Here is an 18,506-nt window from a genome sequence, read left to right on the forward strand (position 1 = left end):
CCTGTCTAGGGAGTACCCTATTGCTGGATCTGAGCGAGAAACTGAGGACACTCCAAAGACTTTGCAATGTTTCAATAATAACCCCCAAAATCGTACCATGTATCACAAGTATCATAGATACTTGTCTATGTTACTCGTGTATAATCCACAAAATTAACATTAAGACTCAAAACTAAGGATTGAGACAATAAACTCATCAGGAAAGTGTTTACTGAGACCATAGTGGGCATTTGGATCTTTCTCCAGCTAATTTCTACAAAACCAGAGGAGTCGCCTCCTGGTGGCCATTAGAAAAAATGCATGCTTAATTGCACTAGGTTTTCTTCTCTCTTTTTTTTAACTAAAATTTGTTTGTGACTCCTCATTTCATTTGTTGAGCACAAATTACCACAGAAGGGTAAACTATCCACGATTAGACAACAAAATAGCCCTACACATCATTTAAAATTACCCCACCAACTAACTAACTGACACAGAATTAAGGAAGAGCAGTCAGCCAATCTTTTCCATTTCTGGGCTTGGTAAAGGTTTCTGTGTTTAGTCCCTGTTTTTCACCTGGAAATATCGGCGCACTGGTTAGCACTGTTCCTGGGTTCAAATACACTGGCTGCCTTTGATTTTTCTGCATTAAGTTTTCACATTTTACCTTTGCTCTCCAGCTTCACAGTCCAAAGACAAGCATTGAGTTAGCTTAATTGGTGATCTTAAAATGTCCATGAGAGTGAATGGTTACTTATCTTTCTATGTTAGGCCTGCAACACACTGTTGACCTATCCACGGAGCCCTGTTTGATAGCTGGTATAGGCTCAGCTTCCCCACAGTGAATTAGATAAGAGGATGGATGGATTATTTAAAATCTTATGACCCATTTTTTTTAAATCAGGAAGGGTCTCAAGTCCCATCGCATAATCTATAACATTATCAGCATGTTTTTTTTTCTTTCTTTTTTTTTAAATTGAAAAACACTTTCATTCTCTCTGAAATGCTACAAAGAAGTTCCGCTAATAAGAAGAGTGCATTTTTAAAGTGACAAGAACATCAAAAATACACAGCATTTGAATTAATGCAGCGAGTCACTTTCATTTTATCTAGAATGGAAAACAAATGCTCTTTTTAACTTGATATTATGGGGAAAATCCTCTATCAGAGGTGTAAAGTATGTATGAAGGGTACAAGCAGTAAAATGGGGGCAGCAGCAAAGGAACTAGAAAAAACAGTGAACATGTTGAAGGCATGTGAAGATTTTTTTTCTCTTCTGTTCAGAGTCAAACCTGCTGGGACTTGGGATTCATCAGCAGGCTGCGATTGGCTGACAGCACGGTGGAATGATGGTGCTAGGATCATGAAGTGGCCGTTGTGATTGGCTGATGCAGGCACACAAATAGTAGGGTGCATGAAGGAGGCATGCATACTCAAACACACACACAATCATGCACGTATCTGTACACAGAAATGCTAAAATTAACACGACGTGCACACATTTTCACACCGAAACACAGATATAGTGACACACATGTAGAAGCAACCAGATAACTGCCCCAGTGCTCTCAATTGAAATCTACATGCGTGCATACAGAAGTGTACTGCGTGCCTTACAAAGCCGCATTAAAAGCAGGACAGAAATCAAAAGAAACAAGACAGAAAGCAAGAGGGGGAGTAAGAGAGCATGTCTTACCCACCAACCCCCGATTTCTAAATGAATCATTCTGGCACCGTCTAGTTTACTAATGAGGCTCTGAGGAATGCTGTTGATCAGAACAGGACCCTCTGGCCTTTTATGATGGAAATGTGGTGATACATTACCAGTCCCAACCAGAGAAACCCACCCCCTGTCCTCCGTTCCTCCAAGTGAGTGAGTGAGTGAAACAGTTGACAGCCGCGTAGTGCCGTGCAACAGTGACTTTTACAAAGCTAAGAGTGATGTGACCCAAATGTTTCCTTAAACAGAGACTGTGTAGTCTGATGATGATGAAGACGAGGCCCCCTGACTAAATAAAGTCTTGGCCTATTCATGTGTTGTTGTGGTCGGGCTTTGTGTGTTTTGTGTCGGGATCTGTCTTTTCCTTGTGTGTGTGTGTGTGTGTGTGTGTGTGTGTGTGTGTGTGTGTGTGTGTGTGTGTGTGTGTTGCCAAAATCTACTCCTTGAGACGTCTGCTTCAGCATAAGTGACCAAAAAGGTGATTTTGAGTTTGGCTTTGGAAAGCAAGCCACCACTTGTGTCTCTATTTTAGGCCCTTTCATCTGTAATTTGTAAATAGCCGCAATCTCCACTTTCTGTGAAGAGATTCAAAGTAGAGTGTTGTCCGAGTACTCATCATTGTGGCCAGCGTGATCCCACTGAAAGTTGTTCTCTTGTTTAACCTATAAGTGATCGCCAATCACTTACCATAAATTATTGGAGTAGATTTGGCCACTCCTGCCAACATTCACCGCTGTTCCAAGTTTTCTCCAATTGTGGATAATGGGCATTCCCTGGTTCTTTGGACTTTCAAAGCCAAATGGCTTGTAACTCGTTCCAGACTGATAGTTGTCAACAAGTTTCTTTCTCATCTGTTCGCAAGTTTCTTTAGATTGTGACATTACGTGTTGCTTTCTGAGGTCTTTTAGCCCGCAGACAGGTTCTGCTTAATTATTTCTTGATTCAACAGGTCTGACAGTAATCAGGTCTTGGAGTGTGTGTGTGTGTGTGTGTGTGTGTGTGTGTGTGTGTGTGTGTGTGTGTGTGTGTGAGAGAGAGAGAGAGAGAGAGAGAGAGAGGTTAGCAGGTTAGCATTATTTACTCACTCAAAACTGCTGCAGGATTTTTGATAGCATTGTCCCATTACACCTGTAAACTACATAGGCAGACAAATTGATGGAACAAAGCAAACATTGTCCGAAAGGCATGAATCCTAAAAGGCTCAAGTTACTTTTTGTATTGCAATTTGTATTTTATTTCATGACTTTATAGATTTAGAGAAACTGGAAACATGGGCGGAAAAGTGGAGCCTATGAACCGTTGAAGTTGTATCCAACTGCAAATGTATTTTCTTAATTTTCTGCTGTGCATCATTGAAACTAAAATTATTTCAGGTCCTCAGTTATTAACTTACCATGAGATCCTGTCTTCTAACTGTGTACTCTAAACAAATCTTTAAATATTTAAACTCAAACAAATACTCGAGACTAAACAATTCAATTGCATACTTTTGATTTCATGTCAAATTATCATGTAATTGACAAAACTATTTACTATGCATCTCTAATAAAATACTATAAATCAGATGTATCCAGTCCGCTTTAAAGAGAACAAACACAATTTGCAAACATGTTCAACAGGAGAATAATTAGTTGTTAATATTTTTGTGCATTACCTCTCTTACTTTACTCCGACATTTGCGTATTAATAACCAGTCTATTTCTGCACTGTAAGGTGACCATCAATTTGGAGCTCCACCTCAACAAGAACGTCAAGCTGAAACCTTCCAAAGGACCTGTTGCACACTATGACGTTTACCTCTACAGGATGCCCAACACCAAACCACACATCACCAACGGGCCAAGTCCCAGGACTGTTAATGGCCCCAGCAAAGCTAAAGGTCGAGTTTTAAAGTGGGCGGATGCCCTGTACCCAGCTTCTTCTCCTTGTTCTATCTGTAACCCCATCAGTACTCCCTCTCTGCCAGCCTCCATCACCAATGAGCAACAAGGGTACAGGACATGGATACTTAACCCGTACAACCCCTGATGACCTGTTCCTTGTACATTTCACTGTCATCTTGAAAAAGGTTCTGTGAATGTGCATTTTACTTGTTTTTGGAGTTAATGAAAATCTTTCATTCAGGGAAATTGAAATTGACAAAATAGTGTTTGCTGATCTGCTTCCAAGGTTGGATCAGATTGGATTATTATAACGCAGGGGAGGGCGACAAACTCTGGAGTTCCAAGAATTATAAACTGTCCTCAGCTGAGAAAAGCTAAATGCACGATGTCTTCTGGAAGGGGGAAAGAGCATTTGGATATGTATTAGATTATATGCAGTGACATGAATGCAAACATCAAGCAGTGAATAAAATATAGTAATAATATTTGGGGATTTATTTCAGATATGTTTACATTGTTTTAAATATTTATATTAAAGTAATTACAGAAGCACAAAAAAACATTAATAAAACTTTTTTTTAAGTCTCTTTATACTTTAAAGTTTACAGCTACACTGCATTGTGCTATTTACTGTTTTTCTTGGGAACACTTCAGGGACGATGGGAATCAGACCAGTGACCTTCTGATGGTCTCAATCCACAAAGGCTGCCGACAACCTTCACAGAAGCAGAAACTTGTATTTATTTATTTATTCATTTGTATTTGTGTCGATCCTCAAACAGTTACGCCAGACCAAATGGTCATTTCACCAAACAAGTCAATAAAAACTTACTGGATTTCTTTGTATTACTCTTCTCACTTGATGACTAATTACTGGACTAAATATATTTTTTTTATATCTTGCTGATTATTTAAGTGGTTAAGATTTTCGAGCTGGTGTGTCCAGAGAACCGGTGAAAATGAATATAAAACACTGAAAAGAGCTTTGTTTAAACAGCTAAACTGTTAAGTGTTAAAGTACACAATCTTTATCACTTATTTCAAAACTACACGAATGAATACTTGACTTAAAAATAAATAATATCCACATGTATTGTTAAAGGCACGCCGTTAGGAAGCCATCACTTATTATCCATGTAAGTTTTTGAAGCCTTCTTAGCATCTTAAGCTCGATGTTTTGTTTCTCTGCCCGCAGCTTTACTGTTTCGGTCGTCTCGCTGCTCTCATTACATCATGTTTGGCCGCAGCAGGCAGCTGTTCCCAAAGAGAAAAACTCAGCTGAACCAATTTCAAAAGTAGCAGACAGGCAAACCCATTTAACCCCTAGCTGGTGAATGACTCAGGGCATCTGCAGCTGAAGTAGAGACAAATGAAAAGAAGTTATCTGGGAGGTTTATTTTTCTGCGGTATTTTGTTGCCAAGGCTCACATCACTGCAAACCAATACAAAATTTGTTCTCAGTGATCACCTTCATCCTATCATTAAATCAATGCTTCTATCCTGAAGGAAGCAGTCTGCCACCATCCTCAGGGCACAAGGGGTCACTGAATGGTGAAAATGACGTGGCTCATATGGTGTGGACTTTACAGTCACCAGATCTCAACCAAGCTGAACATCTATGGGATGTTTGGAAATTCCATGTCAGACAGTGTTGTTCACCACCACTATCAAAACACCAAATGAGGGAATACATCATGAAAAAATTGTGTTCATCCCTCCAGTGGAGATCTTTGACTTAAAAGCTCAGTGTTCATGTGGACTGAAGCAATTTTTCTTTAATGTTTTTGCCTTTTCTTTATTTCAAGTTAGTGAAAACCAAAGAAACTTTAGATATTCATCCTCTGGACACAACATGCGCCTGTATTTCTATTGGATATGTAAGTTTGATCTAAAATACCTTCAGGCAGTCAGGAAAGAAATTAGTGGAAATAAAAAGAAAAGAAGTAATTGAATAAATTCAGCAAATCAGAATCAGGCAGCTAATGAGCCGGCCGGTTTTTGACGGTAATTTTACAGGCACTGCGATAATGTCATCATGTGCAGTTTCATTGCATTTACTGTAATGATCTCTTTGGTGTTGAGTTGTGTGAGAGTTACACAGTGCCACCTGCTGATTGGAAAAATGTCCGGTGGCTTTAGTTCTGTTTCCCAGTTTAACTAGACCGAGCTGGTTGCTTGAATCGTGAATGTAAGATGGATGACTTGATATACACACACACATTATGTAATCAGGCTTTCTGCATTTCAACACAAACCGTTCCTTAAATTTGGACGGCAACAACATCAAATACAGCAACAAAACTGTATGTTTCACAAAGACTTATCAGCTGACTGATGTCAAAATTTTGGAAACCTCCAGTGTGATGAGAATTTCACTACATACCGTACTGTGTATGACTGTGTACGTGACAAATAAAATTTGAATTTGAATTTGAATTTGAATTGTTGAGGCAGAACAACCCAAAGGTTAATGAGTATTCCCTCAGAAGTGCTTCACCATGAATAGACATAAAATAAAAATGATGAAGAAGGATGTGCTGAGTGATGAATGTGCAGAGATTAAATCTTCAGATCTTTAATTGATTAATAATAAGCCAATACTGATTGACATTCAAGCGACAAAAGAGATGCAAAATGACAGTTTTAAAAATGCATAGCAAATAGAAATATTTAATTGCAGTTTTTCATTTCACTTTTGTGGGCTGCTAGATATAGATTTCATATCACTGTTGGAACTTATTTAAATGCTAGATGTAAAGAAAAATGTCAGAGGAAAAAGTGTGTCTCTGGAGATGAAGACTGGAGTGTGCAGGTGCATCTCTGAGGTGAAATTGGTTACTATTACCATGGAATAATAATAATAATAATAATACTTTAACATATATTCCTGTATATAACTGTTTTTGTGAAATACTCGGGTTGCATCTACCACCACGTCTATTACCACAGTACCACCAGCATGTGGGGCTGCTTGCACACGACATTAAGACGGCAACGCCGAAGAAGTTGCCATGTGCTTACGAAGATTGTCTATGAAGACGATGCGCACTCGCTACCACGCTTTCCTGTTTGCTAGCCCGTAGTGGAATTTATTTTAGTATGATCGTAAGTCAAATATTAAGATTTGCCTTAATATTTGTCTTTATCATAGCTTGAGTGTAATGTGCCAAAAATAAAAACAATTGTGAAAATGATCGAAAAGATTTTCACGGATAAAGAGTCGGAGTGAGACCTCTTCTTTGGTTTAAATTTCCAGGCGTTAACAACAAGCAGAAAGCAGAGACTGTGGAGAAAAGCTTTCTAATCTTTGATTTGTTAAAAATAGAATCGTAAGCCTTTAATTTTATCCCATATATGTACAAAACAGACATGTCGGTTAATTTCTGTTAAAATCTCCTGGTGTGTGTCACTTTGAAACCGTTTAGCTTGTATTATTTACCGTTAGCTTAGCTTCCAAGGTTAGCTATGTTTACAGAGCTCAACAGCATCCTGAACGCCACTCCAGACAGCTTCACTCAGGTAAGGAATGCAGTATTTTCAGTCTCACTGAACACTACTTTACTTGTAGTCGTGTATTTGTAACGAGCTTAAGTGCACTGCAAGTTATCCAGCGTCATTAAGTGCCACAATGCCCATCCTACAGGGGGAATTTATTTTAGTGTCTGACAGACAGAGTGATGCCTCTTTCCTCATTCACCACTTCCTGTCTTTCTACCTGCGAGGTGAGGTGTAACTTGCCACAGTATTGTCATTTTCTATCTGTCTGTTTAACAGCTAATGTGTTTAATCTGTTTTTTGTTTGGTTTTTTTTTTGTTTTAGCGCGATGCAAAGTGTGCTTTCTGGGTCTGGTGCAGTCCTTCAGTCACTACAGTGCAATCAGTCAAAGACTGGTGAGTGTTAACTAACATTTTCTGCAAGAAAACATCAAAACCACTGGCATGAAGGGCAATTTCCATATCCTTCCCCAGTGAGCCACTGTCATTAAAGACATGATATCTTATTCAAGATCTAAATCTATTTAAACAAGGATCAGCAGCAGAATTAAAACGCTTTATTAGTGACACAACAGGAGTCAAATATTTTTTTAAAAACCTCTTTTTTTTGCGTGAAATGTGTGTTCTCAGGGTGTAAGTTTAACACAGGCAAGGGAAAGGGGTCAGCTGATTTTCCTAGAGGGCCTTAAGGAGTCGCTATCTATTTTGATTCCTCAAGAAACCACAACAGAAAGTCAAGCCATGGACTTCCTCAGGTATAACCACTGTTCTTACTCATTATAACTTTCATTGCATAATTGTCACATATTTAAAAATAATAACGTGTTAACAAAAAAAAAGACAAAAAAACAAAAAACCTCAACTGACTAGTCTGACAGCATCACCTCCTTTGTCCCCAGAGATCCTACCGTTGGCCTGCAGAGGCTGTATGAGTTTGTGCGGTCAAGTGTGAGCAGTGATGGTGGTGGGGAGGAAGGGGTGGAAGAGTGGGGTCCTCCCGTTTTGCTGGTGGATGACGTCAGTGTGCTTTTGAGTCTGGGGGTCAGCGCTGGAGCCGCGCTGGACTTCAGCCACTACTGCAGAGCCACAGTCTGCTCTCAGCTACAGGTTAGACCAAAATGCCCTTTGATTAAAAGTCCTCTCCTCAAATTAAACTCAATGGATTCTACAAATACTCTTATAAACATGTCTGCACTGCAGGGGAACATAGTGATGCTGGTACGCTGTCATGGAGAAGAAGCGGAGGATGATGGAAGTGATGAGGGATCAGAGTGGCTCCTCAAGGGCCTGACCCACCAGTGCAGCCTCACTCTTCATGTACAGGGTCTCCCAACTGGCTACTGCAGGGACATACACGGTCAGGTATGTGTGTATGTGGATGCAAATTTTCTAATTCAGACTGAACACATCAGAGACACAGATCTGCTCATTATCCAGGTGTTTAGATTCAGTTAACAAGTCAAAATCGATTTGAGCTTTCTATGTTATAGAGTTACAAATATTTGAACAGAAAGAGGCTAAAATGATTGTTTTTGGTAACTGTGATTAACATTTTTGTAATTAAGAACATTATTACTGACTAATTTTCTGTTGATTGATTACTTTATTAATCTCATTTCAGCTGTACTTGACAAAATCCATCTAGTGTCTATTTCTTGTCCTTAAACAGTATCAAATTTAGCACAAGGTGCACTGTTGTTTTTCAGGTGGAGGTTTGTTGGAGGAGGAGACGAGGCGATGGGCAGCACACACAGAAGAAGCTTTTTCAGTACAAGGTCCACGATAAAGGAGCCTCCTTCTTTGCTCCTGGGACATCCAGCGCTGTTCTCTAGTTATACCCTTAGACACATTTAGTCTCTTTTACGTGACAACAGACCAACCACTGTTATGTTTTCATGTTGCGCAAATAGCAAATGCTGCCAAAGTGGTTGGTGAATTGGCCATGGCTGGTCACTGCTGTCAGCAAACAGTGTCTGGATCCCAAACCTTGTGATGGAAGGACATTGTGATCCAATTCCAGACCTCTGAATCTCCAGAGGACAGCGTTATTATCATGCTGACTCGTGATGTTGTCATTATTTGGTCGATTTCAGTGGACGACTCAACAAAATACTCAGAATGCAGGATTGCTGGTGGTTTGAAAGAATCGTGTTAATGAATAAAAGTATTATTCACAGAACAGTTTTGTGGAGCCGTGTTGCCAATGAATGTTAATATAATAAAATCGAATTCATTTTTTCTTATTTAAATGCACACATTTTACAACAACAGTTGTCTCAGGGTACATTACATTGTAAGAAAAACACATAAGTAAAATGTGTTTGGAGAGAAACCAAGCCTACCTCATGAGTAAGCACTTAAAAACAGAAAACTCAAATTTTACTGGAAAAATCCTCTGGCAGAAACATACCTAGGGAGGTAATCCACCTCTGAAGGCAGACACCTGGAGATAGGTACAGGTGGGAATAGTTAACAATGACTAAAGCCCAAATGAGCCCAAAGAGTAAGAAGAAACAATCTTAATTCAGTCTAATAGTGGTACTTGAATGCCTGGAGTATCCTCAGTGGTCACCTAAGTAGAGAGGGTGTCACTTGAACCCAAAATGGAAAGCGCTCCATCACATCCTAATTTTTAAAACTTGTAGTTGTGAGGAAAAGTGGTCTGTTGGGATAGTATGGAACTACGTGGTCTTCAAAATATGATGGACCTAATTAAGCGCTGTATAAGTGACGAGGATTTAACAGGGAGTCAATGAACAGAATATTAGAGAGTTATGAGCCTCCTTTGTTCATATTAGTACTCTTGATTCCTTCAGCATTTTGGATGAATTGAAAGGTCTTCAAAGATATCAGGGCATCCTGATAAGAATTCTTCTGACTACTTCCTTTAGTGTTCAGCACAGCAGATCATCTGCCTCGATCTCACCCTATACCTAGAGTCCTCTCCTGCCACACAAACCCTCTGCTTGTCCTCCTTCACTACATCCATGAATCTTCTCTGTGGTCTTCCTGTTTTGCTCCCTCATCCTTGGAAGCTCCATAGTCAGTATCCCTTGTCCAATATAGCCACTATCCCTCCTTCTCAAGCTTGTCCCTCTAACTCTGACTACAACCCGATCTGTCTCTCTTATGTACTTATTCCCGGCACCTTCAGCCCTGCTTTCTGTCTTTTCAGTGCAACCGTCTCTGACCCATACATAAAAGCAAGTTTCACTATAATAATAAATTACAATAATCTAGCCTAGAAGCCACAGACACGTAGACTCAAACAGGAAATTGGTTCCTAAATTTGCACAGGATGCCTAAAGAGTCGCCATCATATCCACTAGATGTCCCCACTGTAACAGCGTGCAAGTTGAGAGGTCGAAGGGGAGAGGTTTCATTGGGATATGACAGCAAGTAACTGCTGAGACGGTGCGTCTATATGTTGGCGTTTAATGGGAGGCATATGCGTTAGCATTTAGTAAAATCTGGAACCGAAGGACTAGAGCGATTGCTTACCAGTTCAACTACAACAACAACAGCATCATTAGGAGGGACTCTGAAATTTGTCCAGGCAAGTTGAGCTGCGCACTGCTAGCATTAGCTGTGAAACTTAGCTTCGTGTAAGTGTAAAGTACCGGAACAGTTGAATTATTTATTATGTAGGTAACGCAATGTTGCTATGAATGTAGCATTAAAGCTGCCGTCTTCGGGCTCGAATAAGCTCATAACTTAAGTGTGGTACTTACACATGAACCCGGAGCATCTCAGAGCGCACTCTAACGACGTGCTAACACCAAGCATGCTACCTGTAGTTTTACTCTATTATGCGCCGTTGTTGGAATCAATCTGTGGTACTTTATAAGCGACAGCTGTGTTAATTGAGGTATGTTAACTGTCACAATTTGTTTCTTTTTTAAGCTTAAAGCGTGGGGCCATATTGGGACCCGGGTTTATTTACAGCTAGCAAAGCTAATTGTTTGCTAGCAGGTTTAGCCTGAGCTTCATGACATCGTAAGTTTTTACATAATACATAAAACACATTGATCTATCATCATTATAGCTGTTTGTTCAGCACTTGTTTTCTGCTCTTATGTTTAAGGCATTTTAAGTGTTATTTAATGAACCATGATGAGGTAGCGGTGGATATTGTCAGCTAGCCTTTTTTGCACATGCCATTTTAATAATAAAGCTAGATGCTCTCATATGGAATATAAACCTGTCAGGGCAAACGGTGAGATTTAACTGTTCCCTTTGAGGTTTTTAATTGCATGTAAACATAATTTATCATTGCTTCAGCTCGGTGAGTGGTGTCTTCTCGCTCAATTTGACATTTGTTGGTAGGCACTTTCTAATGTTAGTTTTTATAAATGAAATTAAGACGTGTACATATTTAAACTGCACTTTCTGATTTTATTCATTAATCCCTGCCGGTTTCTGATTGTTGGTTTGATAATTACTGTGATTACCAGCAGGTGATATTGCAACAGGGTTGCATCATCCTTCTTGCAGTTGTTCATTGTCTTGTGATGGCTATGTCACAACCCTGGTTGCTTTAGTATACCTTAGAGCGTAAAGAAGACTTTAGCAAGTAATTTAGTATATGTCCATCAATTAACCAAGATATATTTCATTTTTAAAAACTGTATTTTGAGAGAGGTGCTTTTAAGGAAGTAGACCGCCTATTACGCACCATCTGTTATTCAAATGTGGTTACTCATTGACAGGACATTACCCTCTTTTCTCATCAGCGCTGGTTGTAAAAGTCGGCTCATCCATATTGAGCTGCTCTCTGCAATTATAGCAGGACTAATGGTCTTCAGTTATCAGAGGCGCATGCCTCAGAATTATGCAACTATGTCACTGAATTTTGATGCAATTATGCCACAAAGAACGGACACAGCTTAATGCTTGCTGGAATGTTTGTGGGTATTGGTATGGTGCTTGGATTTGCAGCAGTTTATGAGGAAATATTGTTTAAGGAATTTACATTCATGGCATGTGTTGAAAAGAGGTAAGCTTTGCGCTTCTAAATTTTATTGATAATTTGCATCTATAAACTCCGTGCACCATTTTTCTCATAGCAGCAGTCTTTTAGCTTTGTGCTTTTTGACAAAGTCTTACCTTAGTCTTAATCGGAAAGGTACACTAAAGAGGTCCACAATGATCTCCTTAACTGAATTTGCACTTGCAATGTGAAATGCTGTGTTTTGTGAGTAAATGTGCTGAGTTTTCATGTAAGATGCATACAAGCTGTTCTTTCTTAGATTATTTGTTTAGCACATACTCACAAATGCACATGGTTATTCATTCAGCTGAGACTTTTCCCTGACTTAGTCAGGAAATATTATTTGTGTTATATAATATATATTGTTTTTAATGTACTACAGCCATAGTGTTTGTTAGGGAACACCATCGTCTATCTTGTGATACAGAATAGGATTTCTGAATAATTGCTGGTCACTTGCCAAAAATGGCTGAAGATAAGAGAAAGGCTACTCCTTACCAGCACTTGACCTGTGACTGGTGTTAATATATCTGCCCTAGTTGTTACGTTTTACTTGTCAAGCCTCTCTCAAATACACCATGCTTTTGAGATGGTGAATGTCTTGGCTTGCTGTAACTGGCATAATAGTACGCTGGCCGGCTTTGGCCAGAGGAGGAGGGAGATGATGGGGGATGGCTACAGGTCCTGAGCCCTGCTCGCTGAGTTTCCGATCAGCTCAATCCGGGATTAGTTCACTGACGGAGATGGTGCTGACCCTTTGCCAAATTGGGCCTTACAGCTACACCCATTTACCCTGCTGGACAAACTGAGAGATGGAGGCATTCATTGAAAATTTTCCCTGGCAAGACGGCCCCTGGAACCAGGACCAGGTTGAGAGCAGAAAGTCATTACTTCAAAATCTGCCTTTAACATTTGCTGCACCTATTGTGCAAGGTTACTAGGACATTGCTGTGTTTACTGTATGGAGTATTTATAACAGCAGATCAAGAGACTCCTGAGGCAAATTCCTCCCGGGGAATGTTTCCGCTGTTCTCGGGGGGACAAGCGGAGCAATTACACAGTCTGTCTGAGTCGAGGAGGGAGCACTGTGTTAACCATAAAGCGCACGTAAAGCTAAAAAAACCCACCGTTTCTGCTTTCAGGGGACTTCAGCGGGTGCAAGCCAGAGAGATAAACTGGTCTCCCATTGGCAGGTATGCTCTTAGAACAGCCTAACTTGTCTAACAACACTGTTTGGTTAACAGTTTCATGCTGCTTATTGACATGATTTTAGAAGCTGAGGTGAGAGCGGGTGGATTAAGATACTGAACAAATCCAGCTGCTGCATGTGTGCCAGGAAACCCAGTTAAATATTTTAATAGAGCAGTGTTTACACTGATAGGCAGCTCTGAACGTGCCGACTGAGTAAACAGGGAAACGAGAACTGCGATTGGAGGCCAATTTGGTGATTGCGTTTGTTGTTAAGTGAACCACCTTTACGTCAAAGAGTTCAGTTTTTCCAGCTGAGTTGACATCAGTGTTCAAGCACAGAGTCATGTTAGGGGGGTCAGGCTGGAGAAATCAAATGTTGAATTCAGATAAGTCGCATCAAACTCAAGCAGTTAGTCTGGCAGTTTACTTCATTCCAAGGTCCTAACATTAACATTTCTTTATTTGAACGATGGTCAATTTCCAGACGTTGTCATGATTGTGATTATTATTGTATAGAATGGAAACCAGAGATTATGATGCCAATCAGAGTTAAGAGTATGTTAACCTGTTGGTTGGTTGATTGACAAATTATCAGTGCATGGTGTCAGTTAAAAATATTTTTTTGTGTACTTGTACATATCTCTGTCGATACTCATATAATGTGTATAAAATGTGCACCTATGCCAGAGAACAATTCTTCAGTTCCTATAATATGGATGAAAGAATGTGGTCTACACAACTATCTAACTTTTAAATTTCAATCGATGGAAATAGCTAAACAAGTTTGCTGGTTTCCTTTAGCTGTTTCCTTTATACCATATGGCACATAGTATGTGTGCTGTACCATGGCTGGATAAATTGGGATCATCAAAGTTACCTAAAAGTTCAGCTACTAGAATTCATTAGCATCAATAATGAGTATACAGGACTGTTGTATTCAGAGTTTCGGGGCATCCTGTTGTATGAAAAGCATTTTGTTCTGTTTATAGCTATGGAAATATTAGGACTGGTTCAAAGGATGATTCATGTTGGAAGACTGCTAAGAAGTCCAGCAGTCAGATATGTGTTCCAATTGCTTTCTCTGTCCAAAGGTCGAAAGATATTTAGGTGGTGACTAATGATTAATGACTTAATGAATTCGTCTTCTACAAATAGCTTTTCAGTACCTGTGTTGTTGTTGTTGTTGTTGTTATTATTATTTTATTTTATTTCTTTAAATAGTTAAACATTACCCTCTTCCATTTTCACCATCATATCCTCCTGTGCATTATTATCTAAATGTAACTTTACAGGAAATTTCTGAGAAACTGTTGTTTCAGGGAACGTGGAGGTTGTAATTTTCCCCAGGTGTGACCAGTAAAGCATGTATGTTTCACTGCTGTACCACAGTTGGATATTTTCCACCGTGGGGAATGTGTCCACACCTTTTGGGCTACTGAATGAGTCGTGTGTTTAAGTGCTATGCAGCATGTGACCACAGTATGAGCTGGTTTGAACGAAAAAAACCACACTGTGCCTTTAGTTAGCAGTAAGAATGGCACCACAAGATGTGTGTAACAAATTAGTTTTCCAGGACAGAGCTTCTCAGTAATAGAGCTGACCTCTGTTTCTGTGTGTTAGTCTGTGGAGATGCACTACACGATTTGGCCTGATAAGAGAGGGATGACAATATTTATAAAACTTGCCTCTGTGCTGCTATTTTGTTCCACATGTGCTTGCGTCTAAACAGTGATAACTGTGCCAGTTATTTAAAAATATGAAAACTGTTGCTTTTGTAATACATCTTTATAAGATTGCATTATTTAGACTGATTGGATGCAGTGTCAGCAATTTCAGTATTTAAAAAGTACAATCTATTTTCTCTGGAAGGAATTTATGCTTTTCTTAGATTAAAATATTGAAGTAAAAAAAAAAATTATTGTAATTTGGGATGTCAAATGTTATGTCTGAAAAGGAAATATGTCTTATGTATGCAAATAATTATTTATCAGTTATAAAACAGGATTTCACTCAGTTTCACTATGTCTGATGAATCTCCATAACAAGTTTAGTCTTAAATAGAAAGTCTTCCCCTCTTCCCTTCCCCTTTCTCTGAACTCTCAGATCTCATAGGAGTATATAAGACATTTTTTCCCCCTAGAAAATCATTAAACAACTTAATTAAAAGTTTTAAAATGAATAATTTTATAGTCAAAATTATCCCATGAGTTTTGGCTTTAAAATGTGTGAAATTAAATATTCATTCGGTGAATCTATTGACTCGCTTGCACTCGTAGGTCCCTGGATGCCCCGCGGCGAACTGTCCTCGGCCGCCCAGTTCTTCCCAATGGCCGGGAGTTGACCAAGCCCACCAAGATGACGCTGCGCGAGCAGCTGAGAGAGAAGATTTCAGCGGCCTTCTACCGCCACGGGCTGCTGTGTGCCTCCTATCCAGTACCCATCATCCTCTTCACCTCGGCCAGCATCCTCACCTGCTGGTAGGTATTGAGTGTAATATAAGTAATTTTAGCATACAGGGAACAGTTTCAGTAATATGGATTTCTTTTTAACTTTGAAAAACTGACAAGCTGGTATTTACACCTACGTGTTATACTGATGAGTTCATTGTGAAGCATCTACTCGTGTTCTTGTTCTTGTATACAACCAAGTACGTTAATGGTGAAACTGTCTGATTATGCTCCCTCTTATTCCTTATTAAGATACACCTTCCCCCTCCTCAGATTCACTTTTTACCTTCCCAGAGAGTGTGGTTGTGTTGAACAGTTGTACTGTGACCAGCTAGTTGACCACCTATGCAGGGTTCAGAAAACTGCTTTTGAAACATTGTCCAGGGCTGCCACGATTAGTCGACTAGTCACGATTACGTCAACGACTAATTTAATAGTTGACGCATCGTTTGAAGCTTTGTAAGATCACGAAAGATGCAGGAATAAGTAGTAGGATTTAAGAGCGTAATAACGGACTGAACGGGGCAAGGCTCACTAGAGCTGGTGAGAACACCGGACTCCCGGCAAATCGTTTTCAAACCCACCGCCGTCTTTCGCTACTCAGGTTAAACATGATATAAAAGTCACTTAGGTAACTTAAATGTGATTCTTTGGTTTTTTGTTTTTTGTTTTTTTTTAGTATTTTATTTGTTCCTGAGTAAATCAGTTTGGCTGAGATTAAAGTTATAGTTTTTACACAGCTTAATAAACGTCAAGCAGACGGCTGATTATCAGAAGTGTGAGATGCTCGAGAATATACTCCGGTGTCCTGTTATATTTTAGATAGCAAGGAGCAGACGGCTAAGTTTATTAAACTCCACCAAAACACTGCAATCTGCATCTTTATTTTTAGTTAGCACATACCTTAAACACTTACAGCTGTAAGCTAATGATAGTTATATAAGAGCAGATGCATGCTGGTGCAATAAGCTGTACGTTTTACGTCCAATGGATGCGCGATCTGATTAGTTGACTTATCGCAAAAATAATCGGTGACTAGTCGACTATCAAAATAATCGTTTGTGGCAGCCCTAGTCCAGTCAAAATCTACTAAACAGTACAGCAGACTGTTTTGCAAGAACCTGTGGACATGATGACCTCCTTTTAGTACCAACTCTGTTAAAAGATGAGAGGAAATCTTGTCATCCACTTTACAGAAACAGACAGATGGAGAAAGTGACTTCAGAGGGGAAAACTCAGTTGGCCAGTTCAGCTCAGTTTAACTGGCCATCTGTACACACACAACAGCCTCCTGCTGACACGATGACACAAACATTCACTGAACTCACGCACATATCTCCTCTTGCTAAATCACTCCTCAAAAGAGAGGACGTGGGTCAGAGTTTGATAGGCTTTGTAAGTAAAGGCATTGTAAAACAATCAGAAATGCACACATGCACCTGCAGCGTGCTGTCCTTGCTGCAACTTACAGCAGGGGTGCTGACCAAATGGGCGACTAACTACCACCCGGGGTAAAATGAAAGAAAAGAGCTGGACGACGGGGATGTTAAGGCAGGGCTAGAGCAGAGGGCTGTGAGAAAGTGGCCCTGTGAGAATGGGATGCCTGTCCCTCCATCTGCTTGTCAGGAGGGGGGCTGGCTCGGCACAAAAGAGGCCTTTGTGGAGGTACAGTGACCTAGGAGAGTGGAGGAGGCATGAGGGAGAGGGAGGTGAGGCACAGCGAAAAGTAGGCAGAGGTTTCCATCGAAAAGACAAGAATTGATATTTGTATTAGAGTACAATATGTTCATATAAGCTGTCTGGAAACAAAGGTACCAGTGACCCAATTGAGCCTTCATCAGCTGCTGAGATTTCTGAACCTCTGTCAGACCACTTTTCCTTTTCCAGCTAAAGATGTACATCATCAAAAATTAAAACATAACTTTATTTATACTGCTAAACTGGGGTACAGCTCAACTGCTGAAGGCTGTATTGTGTCATTTTTATAGAAAAAAAGAAAAAAAAAGTGTGCAATGGTGATGTTTGGGGAGCACTTAATTTTCTCCAGGCTTGACCTCATTAGGAGAGAGCTCATTTTTATTAGATGAATTCTTACTTTGTTTTATCCTCAGCGGCCTCGACGACAGCCATGTGGGCAGCACAGCTACAGCTTAGTTTAATTAAAAGTGAACAATTTGTCAGCAGCTGCTTTTGATAATTAAATCATGATTTATTTTTAATATAAATATTTAATTTCTTTTACATTCTCTCATGTGAGAATTTGATGCATTTCTTTGACATTAAAACTATTTTGACTTTTGGACTATTTATCAACTACAACACGACCTTAGATTAAGGTTATGCAAACAAATAGAGGTGTATCAGTGTTTTTTTTTTTTTGTTTTTGACAAAATCAACGAATTCAGAAAGTCAGCATTGCGTTAATTGAGAATAAAATTAGTTGTTAGTTGTAGCCTGAGTGGGAAGCTTGAGGTGCTCTGCTAAAATCCCTATTATAAAGCTGATGAAGGCACATTTGATTACTTTTGGCTGAATTAGACATAATTTAGGCATAAGAAAAAAATAAAAATGTAGTTTGTGGTTTGTTTGTGTTTTTTTTTTTTTTTTAAGAAGGAATTGACTTCCTTTGATAATTTTGTGATGACTTTTTTCCATTTTAAGTAAGCACCAAGACAGTGGGCATACATCCAAAACACTTCAGAGAGTCTTTTAAAAGCTTTATTCCATCCACCTCTGTTGCCACCACCAGCTCAGTCTTTCAGGTATTTTTCAGGGTTGCTCAACACTATCATTTCAAACTG

At 39.5% G+C, this 18,506-nt stretch overlaps 2 protein-coding genes across 4 annotated transcripts in view; both read left to right on the forward strand.

The window, feature by feature from the left end:
* The first annotated feature begins 6,647 nt into the window (after positions 1-6,647).
* Positions 6,648-10,633, forward strand: elp6 (elongator acetyltransferase complex subunit 6). Its single transcript, XM_005929453.3, has 7 exons — positions 6,648-7,101; positions 7,226-7,304; positions 7,403-7,473; positions 7,708-7,832; positions 7,977-8,184; positions 8,278-8,439; positions 8,784-10,633. Exons 1-7 carry the CDS (start codon positions 7,048-7,050, stop codon positions 8,907-8,909), a joined length of 825 nt encoding a protein of 274 aa, XP_005929515.1. The 5' UTR covers positions 6,648-7,047; the 3' UTR covers positions 8,910-10,633.
* A 446-nt stretch (positions 10,634-11,079) lies between these two features.
* The window catches only part of LOC102300824 (SREBF chaperone), a 36,104-nt gene continuing 28,677 nt past the window's right edge, over positions 11,080-18,506 (forward strand). For 2 of the 3 annotated variants that reach the window (XM_042223961.1, XM_042223960.1), the window contains exons 1-2: positions 11,080-13,260; positions 15,535-15,735. In XM_042223961.1, the coding sequence (XP_042079895.1) occupies positions 13,085-13,260; positions 15,535-15,735 (377 nt within the window). In that variant the 5' untranslated portion in view covers positions 11,080-13,084. The remainder of the gene's footprint in view (positions 13,261-15,534; positions 15,736-18,506) is intronic. The other variant, XM_042223959.1, reaches the window with a different exon arrangement.

This window comes from Haplochromis burtoni, unplaced genomic scaffold (genome assembly GCF_018398535.1).
Source record: "Haplochromis burtoni strain Fernald_Lab_line unplaced genomic scaffold, NCSU_Asbu1 Contig_124, whole genome shotgun sequence".
NCBI lineage: Eukaryota > Metazoa > Chordata > Actinopteri > Cichliformes > Cichlidae > Haplochromis > Haplochromis burtoni.